General features: G+C 42.4%; 2 protein-coding genes across 2 annotated transcripts in view; both read right to left on the bottom strand.

The window, feature by feature from the left end:
* Window positions 1-10,970, bottom strand: part of naprt (nicotinate phosphoribosyltransferase) — a 113,899-nt gene that overhangs the window by 87,299 nt on the left and 15,630 nt on the right. The window lies entirely within an intron of this gene.
* The window catches only part of pycr3 (pyrroline-5-carboxylate reductase 3), a 17,697-nt gene that overhangs the window by 6,273 nt on the left and 454 nt on the right, over window positions 1-10,970 (bottom strand). Inside the window, exons 2-3 of the mRNA XM_048610878.1 lie at window positions 7,394-7,458; window positions 6,503-6,682 (exon numbers count right to left, since the gene is read on the bottom strand). Of these exons, the coding sequence (XP_048466835.1) occupies window positions 6,503-6,682; window positions 7,394-7,458 (245 nt within the window). The remainder of the gene's footprint in view (window positions 1-6,502; window positions 6,683-7,393; window positions 7,459-10,970) is intronic.

Raw genomic sequence — 10,970 nt, 5'->3', positions numbered from 1 at the left:
AAGACACGACCAATACTCACTCATCTCAATCCACACGGACAAGGAGAACCACGACTTCGACTGGGACAACACCAAGATCCTGGGACAGGCAAGGCAGAGACAAGCACGAGAATTCCTGGAAGGATGGCACTCCACGAAGCATGCTATTAATAAACACATTGAACTCGACCCCATATACAATCCACTACAGAGGAAACCCGGAAGTGAGGCAATCCATCGCAACGGACCCCAGAGTTTAAAAACCAGATGGGAAAACACACCGACGCTTTAACAGAGGCTGCACTGAGGATGTTACCAAGCATGGTAATGAAACGTCTGCGGAACAACAAACCAGCTCGGCGAGCCAACCAACCTCAATATCAGAGGGTTTACATTCATACACATCCACTCTATGAAATGATCACATTTGGAGTGCAAAGCACTTTTGGTAGGAGTGCGTTGGTCTAATTTGCTTTCTTAGCGCTCAGCAATGAGACTTTAGTGAGACTGAGGTAATTTGCTTAACATGTTTCTACAGGGAACTGTAGGGGCCTGTGATTGAGGACCATTTACTGATAGTTAAGTTGGTGCTGGTGATATAGGAGGAGGAGAGTTTGTTAAGTCCTCCGCTGGTGAAGGGTGCCTGTTCTCAGCGGCTGGGTGGGGAAAGGAAGAGAAAATTCTACGTTCTCCCACTGGTCTGTGGTTCTTCAGTTCCGGATGGAAGTCTAATCGTTCTGACTGTCATGACCAACAGATGTTGGTGTTTGGGAGAACAATACTCTATCATAGCAACAAATGTCCTTCACTTTTAATGTCCTATAGGGAAGGAAACTTCCATCCTTACTTTATCTGGGCTACATGTGACTCCAGGCCCACAGCAATGTGGTTCACTCTTAACTGCCCTCTGGGATGGATAAGGAACACTGGCCTAGCTAGCAATGCCCTCGTCCCGCGAATGAATGGAAAAAAAAGCTGAAGGGTTTCGACCTGAAAAATTGACTTTCCTGCTCCTCGGTTGCTATCTGACCTGCTGCGCTTTTCCAGCTCCACATTTATTGACTCTGTTAACAACAGCATGTTGGTTCCTTGCTAATCAGTGAGTAGGTGCAGTAAGCCTCAGTGAGGCCAGTCATAGTTTTGTGGTCCCTCAGATTGTTGTGCTCAAAAGCTGAATGAACCAAAGTACCATAAGAAAGAATCAGACGAGGAGACAGAGGAGGTGATATTAGAACAGGTTATCAAACATTCGGATAAAGAGGTCAGATTTATGGAGTGTCTTAAAAGGCAGCGACAGAGATTAGAGTCATGGGTATGCCAGAGGACTGGAGGGAGCCTCTATTTAAGAAGAGTTCAGAAGTCACACAACACCAAGTTGTAGTCTGAAAGGTTTATTTGAAATCACAAGCTTTCAGAGCACTGCTCCTTTGTCAGGTGAAGTGAAGAAAAGCCTTTAACAATGTACCACATGATAGGCTAATTAGTAAAGTTAGATCACATGGGATTCAGGGAGAGCTCGCCAACTGGATACAAAATTGGCTTGACAGTAGGAGACAAAGGGTGGTCATGGAGGGTTGTTGTTCGGCATGGAGGCCTGTGACCAGTGTTCCGCAGTGATCAGTGCTGAGTCCACTATTGTTTGTCATTTGTATAAACAATTTGGATGAGAGTTGAGGGATCATTAGTAAGATTGCGGTTGAGACCAAAACTGGTGGTATAGTTGACAGTGAAGCAGCTTATCTAAGATTACAAAGAGATCTTGATCAATTGGGCCAATGGATTAAGGAGTGGCAGATGAAATTTAATTGGGATAAATACAAGGTATTGCATTTTGGTAAAATGAACTAAGGCAGGACTTATACAGATAATGGTAGAGCCCTGTCAAATAGAGACACCTAGGGGTTCAGGTACATAGTTCTTTGAAAATTACATCACAGGTATACAGGGTGGTTCAGAAGGCCTTCATTAATGAGACCATTGAGTACAGGAGTTGGGATGTTACTGTTGAGGTTGTACAGGATGTGGTGACACCGCTTTTGGAGTAGTGTGTACAGTTCTGGTCACCCTGCTATAGGAAGGATATTATTAAATTGGAGAGGGTACAGAAGAGATTTACCAGGATGTTGCTAGGGCTGGAGAGTTTGAGTTATGAGGACAGACTGGGACTTTGTTCACTGTAGAAGGGGCATAGATAAGGTGAATAGCCTCCCTAGGGTGGGGGAGTTCAAAACTAGGGAGCATAATTTTAAGGTAAGAGGAGAAAGATTTAAAAGGAACCTGACGTGCAACATTTTCACACAGAGGTTGGCTCATATGTGGAATATACGAGGTAGTAGTAGATGCAGGCACAGTTACAATATTTAAAAGACATTTGGATAGGTACATGAATAGGAAAAGTTTGGAGGGATATGAACCAAACACAGGCATGTGGTAATAGTTTAGTTTGAGAACTTTGGTCAGCATGGACAAGTTGGACCGAAGGGTCTGTTTCTGTGCTGTATGACTCTATAAATTCCAGAGCTTAGAGCTTGGACAGCTGAAGGCATAGCCAGCAATGGCAGGTCAAAGAAAATCAGGAATTTCCAACAGGCCAATATTTTGCAAAAGATACCACACCGTGGGATCGTGTTCAATATCAACCGAGATCAGTGAGCGGCAAAAATAGCCTCTTTATTGAGCATCTGCAGTGGCACAGTTCAAGGTGGCAATGGAATCCAAAGTACAGTTTTATAGTAGCCTCTTTTATACACAGTTTTTAACATACATTTAATTTTTAGCACAATGGTGTCTCACAGTTGTATCTATTGTACACAAGATTGTATGACATCGGTCCTGGGGAAGGAGGTAGTTTAAACACTTGCTAAATGCTGGCCGTTACTCCTGATGGGATTAGAATGTCTGCCTGGTCTGAGCTTGTGTAATTAAGAGGTGTCTTTAAAAGTTAGTAACAAAAGGAGTAACGTTAGTAAAATTACTAAACCTATATGATCTCAATAAGTGAGAAATTATACATGTACTAAATAAAACTTGAGGATATTAAACTGATCGCCCCCAGCAGGGTTGTGAGATTTCATCTACTGGTTTTTGACAGTTCTTACACATTCATTCGTGCAGTTTCACGGAAGTGTTGTTTTGATAGTAAGTTTCTTAAAGGGGGCAGCAGCCCTATTTAATATGTACTTAAAGTATAAATCCGTACATTAGTACAAGATAATAGTCCTAAATAAACATTAGAAATAGGTAGTACAGTGTTATAGAAATAGGTAGTGTATAAGGAAATTTCAAAAAGAGATAAAAAGCAGCAAACTGTAGGGACAAGTTGGTGGAGGAAAACTGTGATGTCCTGCAGCCTATTCAGGTCCCGAGAGACGGTTACTAAGTGCTAATTAATATTATAATCTTTCCATAGTTTTGAGTGAGTTATGGAATCACAATGGCGGGGATAGCATTGTTCTGAGCCGGTTACAGTATTAACACTTATTCAGGAGTAGCCTTTAATATAGAAACAGGTCTACACACTGCTTGCATCATGGGGCTGATAAGAATTGAAAGGTGTAAAGAAACAGTAAATGGGTTGGCAGCCTAGGAAGGGATGTTTAATTTAGTTTATCTTGTAAGAGTAAAACGTACTACAAAAATGCGGTTTTATAAATGAATGAATGGAAACACAGCATAGTAAACATAGAGCACTTGTGAGTGAGTTAGTAAAGAGAATCACGATACATTATCTCACAACACATTAGGCTACTTGATAAGAGCCCATGGTGTTGGCATAGTATATTAGAATAGATAGAGGACTGGCTAAGTAATAAAAGACAGGGTTTGGATAGGGGGTCATTTTCAATATGGCAACCTGTTAACTAACCGTGTGCTAAAGAGATCAATACTGGGGCCACACAATATACATGAAAGACTTGGATGAGGAACATGATGTACTGTTGTACATGAACATGGATGACACAAAAATAGATGGGAAGCTAAGTGGCGAGGATCTCATGAAGAGGCTGCAGACGGATACAGAGCGCTGAAGCAAGTCAGTAAAAAATTTGACAGATGAAATGTAATGAGAGAAGATGAGGAGTTATGCACTTCAGAATGAAGAATAGAAGAGTTGAATATTGTTTAAATGGAGAAAGACTGCAGAAAGCTATAGCATAAAAGGATTTGGGAGTCCTTGCGCATAAATCACAAAAAAAAATTAGTGTCCAAGTTCAACAGATAGTAGGGAAGGTAAATCAAATATTCACCTTTATTTCAAATAGAACAGAGGATAAAAGAAGGGAGGTCCTGGTAAAATTATACAAGTCATTAGGAAGACCACAGCTAGAATATTATGAACAGTTTTGATCCCCTTATCTAAGGAAGGATATACTGGGATCGGAGGCAGCCCAGAGAAGGCTCTCTAGGTTGATTCAAGGTATGGAGGGACTGTCTTCTGAGGAGAGGTTTAGCAGTTTGGGCTGGTACTCATTGGACTTAAGAAAAATAAGAGGCAATCTTATTAAAACATAAAAGTTTGCAATGTCACGTATACTGAAGCATTCTATGTCCAAATGCAGCAAGACTTGGACAGTATCTAGGTCTGGGCTGGCAAGTGGCAAGTAACATCCATGACACATAAGAATCAGGCAATGACCATCTCCAACATGAGAGAATCTAACCATTTCTCCCTTGACATTCATTGGCATCATCATTGAATCCCCCCCTACATCCTGCGGGTTATAATTGACAAGAACCGGAAATGGGATAGACATATAAATACTGTGCCTACATGACCATATCAGAGGCTAAGAACACTGCAATGAATAACACACCTCCTGACTTCACAAAGCCTGTCCACCATCTACAAGACACAGTCAGGAGTGGGATGGCATGGCATATTCCCCACACATCCAGATGAGTATAGCTCCAACAATATTCAAGAAGCTTGATGCCATCTAAGATAAATCCTTGTTGGCATCATATCCACCATCATCAACATTCACTATCCTCAAAACTAACGAAAAATGGCAGCAGCGTTACCAACAGAAGATGCACTGTACCAAATTGTCAAAGCTCCTTTGAAAGCACCAAATCTGCGACCTCTATCCTTAGAAGAGCAAGGACAGAAAATACAGAGGACACCTTGACTCATAAATTCCCCCCCAAGCCACACAAGCATTCTGACTTGGAAATATATCATCATATTCCTTCAACGTCACTGAGTCAATATCCTAGAACTCCCTATCAAATAGCACTATGGTGTTTTATTTATTCACTTATGGGATGAGGGCATCACTGGCTAGGCCAGCATTTATTGCCCATCCCCAAATTCCCAGAGGGCAGTTAAAATGTTAACCATACTGTTGTGGGTCTAGAGTGACATGCAGGCCAAGCTGGGTAAGGACAGCAGATTTCCTTCACTAAAAGGACATTAGTGAACCAGATGGGTTTTTACGACAATTGACATTAGTTACATGGTCACCATTAGGTAACTTGCTATTCCAGATTTTTACTGAATTCATATTTCACCATCTGTCATAGTGAGCTTGGAGAACATTAGCTTGAGGGTCTGGGTCACTAGTCCAATGAGATTACCATTAACCACTACCTCCCCCTCTGTTCATGCAGGCAGCTCACCAACTTTACAAAGACACTTGGCGATGGGCAATAAATGCTGTACTACCCAATTGTATTCATATCCTATGAATGCACAAATTTTAAAAAAATGTTGGTGCTCAGATGTTGTCCTTATACCAAAAATATTTAAAAGTTCTTATGTAGGCACTGCATGTAGTTAGGTAGGCAAAAGGTAAGTTTATTATAAGGGCATTGGAGTTCAAGGGCAAAGAAGCACTCGTTCAGGATTTTGGTGAGATTACACACAGGTTTTATTTACAATTTTGTTTTCCATTCCAATGAAGGATACACTTGCCTTAGAAGGGATGCAACAAAGAAATTTACCAGATTAATTCCTGGGTTAAAAGGGTTGCAGATTACATAGAATGAGTCTTTACACGCTGGAGTTTAGAAGGAGAACTGTTCTCAGTGAAATAGATAGGCATTTGACAGAGCGAAATGCTGAATGGTTTTCCTGGTTGGGATATCTAGAACTGGGGCTCAGTGTTAGATAAAGGGGTGGCCATTTTGGTCTGAGATGAAGAGCGATTTCTTCACTCAAAGGGTGGTGAATCTTTGGGATTCCTGTCTCAGAGGACTGTGGATGCTCAGCCGTTGAGTTTATCGAAGACTGAGATTGATAGATTTCTTTGAAGTTCAAAAATTTAAGAGAAATGGGGAGCAGATGGGAAAGTAGAGTTAAGATCAAGAATCAGCTGTGATCTGAAGGCCTACTCCTGTACCTCTTTCTTACCTAGGAGGGAGACAAAAACATTTGCAGATGGTTATGGCATTGGAGGACAACTAGCCAGTATGACAATTTTCAAGTGAAAAGTTCACAATTTCAACAGAAGAGAGATGAAAACAGTTGAAAAATACTCACCTCTAACAGCTCCCCCAGCTGACAGGAGGTCTATATACTTACTTTTTCTAGAGTTTCAATGGTAACCCCAGCAGCAACAGAGACAATGAGGTGTGCTGGTGTGACGAATGGGGAAATTTCTTTCAGGACTCCGGGCAGCTGAGAAGGCTTGACGCTCAGAAAGAGGACATGGCAGCTCTCCACCACTGAGGTATTACAGTGTGTTGTCTGCATCCCAGCTTCCTGCAAAGCAAGGATCAGAGGGAAAGCTGGATTGAGAAAAGGCCACATTTCAGCAGCAATCTTAACTCATTCCTCATAAAGTCCCATCCTGAATGTTATATTGGGGAAGTCTGATTAGCTTCTTGCTTCCTCCATGGACTGCAGTGGTTCAGAAGGTAGCTCACCACCACCTTCTCAACAGCAACAATAGATGGGCAATAAACATTGGTCAGCCAGTGATGCCCATGTCCTACAATACAATTAAAAAAAAGACTCCCAGCATCAATCTTGAAATTTTTCTCTCTCTGACTCTTTTCCGGATATAGCTGTTCAAGCTTAGGTACAGGCTCAGGTACTAGAGTATTCAGTTGTGGGACACTTCACAACTTAAGCATGATTCCGTTCTCAATCAGGACCCACATATAGCCTTTGAAGCACAGAGGAGGGTGGCACTGGACAGTGATTAGCTGCAGCATTTTCCTTTTCATTAGCCCAGGGGACACTCAAGCTAACTTTCGTCAAGCAATTACAGCTGGAAATCATCTGCAGCAGCTTAGTAACGCCACAAAGCAGCCTCGTAAACGATGAAGCCAATGTGTGTGTGCACGTGTGTATTGGTGTGGGGGTGGCTCAGCTATTTGTTAAACAGGTTCCGTGGTGCCAGCTGCTTATCCTCGCTAACCCTCATTCCCCATCACCAAGCTTCATACGGCTATAATCCAGAGCGAGTACCTTGAACTTATACAAGTTGTTGTTTGATGGAGCTGAAGCTATCACGTTCTCAGGTTTCACATTCCCTAAGGAGTAGAAAAAGATTTATTTTAAAAATTCACTTTGCACCTTACTGTTCCCTCACCTCCTCAGACCCCGGTAACACAAGAGGAAGGTGGTTTGAAAAGTAATCTCTGACACGGACTGACTGAGCCAAATGGACTATGCGTCCCAAATAATATGCTTCCGCTTAAAGTTTTTGAGAAGATTTGTAGCTCGAGTTGTGGACGAGGTTGTAGACTTGCTCGCTGAGCCGGTGGGTTTGATTGCAGACGTTTCGTCACCCTGCTAGGTAACATAGAAGATAGGAGGAGGAGGAGGAGGCCATTCAGCCCTTTGAACCTGCTCTGCCATTCTTCACAATCATGGCTGATCATCCAACTCAATAGCCTAAGCCTGCTTTCTTCCCATAGCCTTCGATCCCATTCTCGCCAAGTGCTATATCTAGTTGCCTCTTGAAGACATTCAATGTTTTGGCATCAATTACTTCCTGTGGTAATGAATTCCACAGGCTCACCACTCTTTGGGTGAAGAAATGTCTCCTCATCTCCGTCCTAAATCATCTACCCCGAATCCTCATGCTGTGATCCCTGGCTCTGGACACACCCACCATTGGGAAAATCCTCCCTGCATCTACCCTGTCCAGTACTGTTAGAATTTTATAAGTCTTTATGAAATCCCCCCTCATTCATCTGAACTCCAGCGAAAACAATTCGAAACTAGTCAATCTCTCCTCATATGTCAGACCCGCCATTCCCGGAATCAGCCTGGTAAATCTTCGCTGCATTCCCTTGAGAGCAAAAGCATCCTTCCTCAAAAGGAGGCCAAAACTGCACAGAATATTCTAGACAACAAGGTGCAGAGCTGGATGAGCACAGCAGGCCAAGCAGCATCATAGGAGCAGAAAGGCTGACGTTTCGGGCCTAATCTCAGATTCTCCAGCATCTGCAGTTCCTACTATCTCTGACAGAATATTCTAGGTGTCGTTTCACCAAGGTCCTGTACAACCGCAACAACACATCCCTGCTCCTGTACTCGAAACCTCTCGCAATGACGGCCAACATACCATTTACCTTCTTTACCGCCTGCTGTACCTGCATGCTTACCTTCAGCAACTGGTGCACAAGGACAACTCCAGCTGCACACTCCCCTCTCCCAATTTACAGCCATTTAGGTAGTAATCTGCATTCTTGTGTTTTTTGCTTCTGAAGTGAATAACCTCACATTTATCTAAATTATATTGCATCTGCCATTAATTTGTCCACTCACCCAACCTGTCGAGATCATGCTGAAGGATTTCTGCATCCTTGTCACAGTTCACCCTCCCACGCAACTTGGTATCATCTGCAAACTTGGAGATATTACATTTTGTTCCCTCATCCAAATCATTAATTATATATTGTGAATAGCTGGGATCCCAGCACCGATCCCTGTAGCACCCCACTCGTTACTGCCTGCCAATTTGAAGAGGGCCCATTAATTCCTACTCTTTTTGTTTCCTCTCTGCCAACCAGTTTCCTATCCATCTCAATACACTTTCCCCAATTCCACATGCTTTAATCTTGCACATGAATCTCTTATATGGGATTTTAACAAATGCTTTCTGAAAGTCCAAATATACTACATCGACTGGCTTTCCCTTGTCAACTCTACTAGTTACATCTTCATAGAATTCCAACAGATTTGTCAAGCATGATTTCCCTTTCATACATCCATGCTGACTGTGTCTGATCCTGCCACCACTTTCTAAATGCTCTGCAATAAAATCCTTGACAGTGGATTCAAGAATTTTCCCCACTACCAATGTTAGGCTCACCGGTCTACAGTTCTGCTTTCTCTTTACCTCCCTTTTTGAATATTGGAGAGACATTAGTGACCCTCCAATCTGGAGGGACTGTTCCAGAGTCTATAGAATCCTGGAAGATGACCACCAATGCACCCACTTTTTCTACAGCTACTTCCTTAAGTACTCAGCGATGTAGATTATCAGGCTCTGGTGATTTATCGGCCTTCAATCCCAACAATTTTCCCAGCACCATTTCTCTACTAATATTGATCTCCCTCAGTTTTTCCCTCTCACTAAATCTTGCATCCTCCAACAAATCTGGTATCTGATTTGTGTCCTCTATTGTGAAGACAGAACCAAAGTATGTATTTAGTTCCTCAGCCATTTCTTAACAAACCACTGAAAAACAGAAAGGGAAGTGATGCCAACCATCCCAGCGAACCGAGGCATATAAATAACTTGTGGGACAGAACCCCAACGCTTCACTGGAGGTGCACTGACAATGTTACCTAGCAGGGCGAGGGAACATCTGCAGTTAAACACACTGGCTCAGCAAGCAAGTCTACAACCTAATCTGCTTCCATGTTAAATCAGTGTTACTACAGTATAAACTGCATGACTGAGATGCGATCCCTGGAGAGTCTTCATCATATAAGGCCATATGAATGGTTTCACTGCAATTCTCGAAGTCCCTCTCCAAAACACTCTCCTCAATGTTTAGCATGAATCTCCACAGCTATCAACGTAACTGCTTTTAGACAAAATGTTAAAACTGAGACTCCTTCTGCTCACTCAGTGGGTGTAAGAGATCCCGAGGTATTATTTCAAAGAACAGTGGGAAAATTATACCTGATGTCCTGACCAATTTTTAAACCTCAATCATAAGTAAAACAGGCTAACTGGTCATCATCGAATGAAATTAAAAACTGATAGAACTGCAGATGCTGTAAATCAGGAACAGAAACAAAGTTGCTGGAAAAGCTCAGCAGGTCTGGCAGCATCTGTGAAGAAAAAAAATCAGAGTTCTGAGGAAGACTGAGGAAGTTCTGAGGAGACTTCTGAAGAAGGGTCACTGGAACTAAACGTTAACTCTGATTTTTTCTTCACAGATGCTGTCAGCCCCGCTGAGCTTTTTCAGCAACGTTGTTTTTGGTCATTATCAAGCTTCTATTTGAGCGATGTCATGTGCAGATTTGCTCAGCATTTCCTATGTTACAACAGTTCACTCCTCAAAATTGTACCATTGCTTGTGAAGCAATTGAGACACTGGTGGTCAAGTTAGGCACTATAAAAATTCAAGTGTTTTTGTACTTTTCTTTTGGATGGAGCTGAGCTGCTTTGTCAGCAAGTTGGGAATCTCACAAATTGGTAAAGACTCAGAAAAATATAAAACATGAAATCAACACACCTCTCTGCTCACACTCACCAAACCCAAACCCAGACACATCTTTCCCCACAAATCACAGGCACACCTGCCCCAAACCCAGACTCTCTCTTCTCCGCCCTCCTCTCCCTCTTCCCATAGAAGATACAACTCTCTCTAGCTTAATAATATCCTGCCTATAACAGGGTAGCTGAAACTTGACACAGTACTCCAGAAGAAGCCTCACCAACATCCTGTACTACCTCAACACGACTTCCTAACTCATATACTCAAACATCTGAGCAATGAAGGTATGGTAAATACCTTTTTAACCACACATATGTGACACAAAACTCAAAGAATTATGTACCTAAACCCCTAGGTCCCTC

Source organism: Rhincodon typus, chromosome 2 (genome assembly GCF_021869965.1).
Source record: "Rhincodon typus isolate 14 chromosome 2, sRhiTyp1.1, whole genome shotgun sequence".
Classification (NCBI taxonomy): domain Eukaryota; kingdom Metazoa; phylum Chordata; class Chondrichthyes; order Orectolobiformes; family Rhincodontidae; genus Rhincodon; species Rhincodon typus.
The sequence above is the reverse complement of the archived record's forward strand: the minus strand, read 5'-3'. Positions and strand labels throughout refer to the sequence as shown.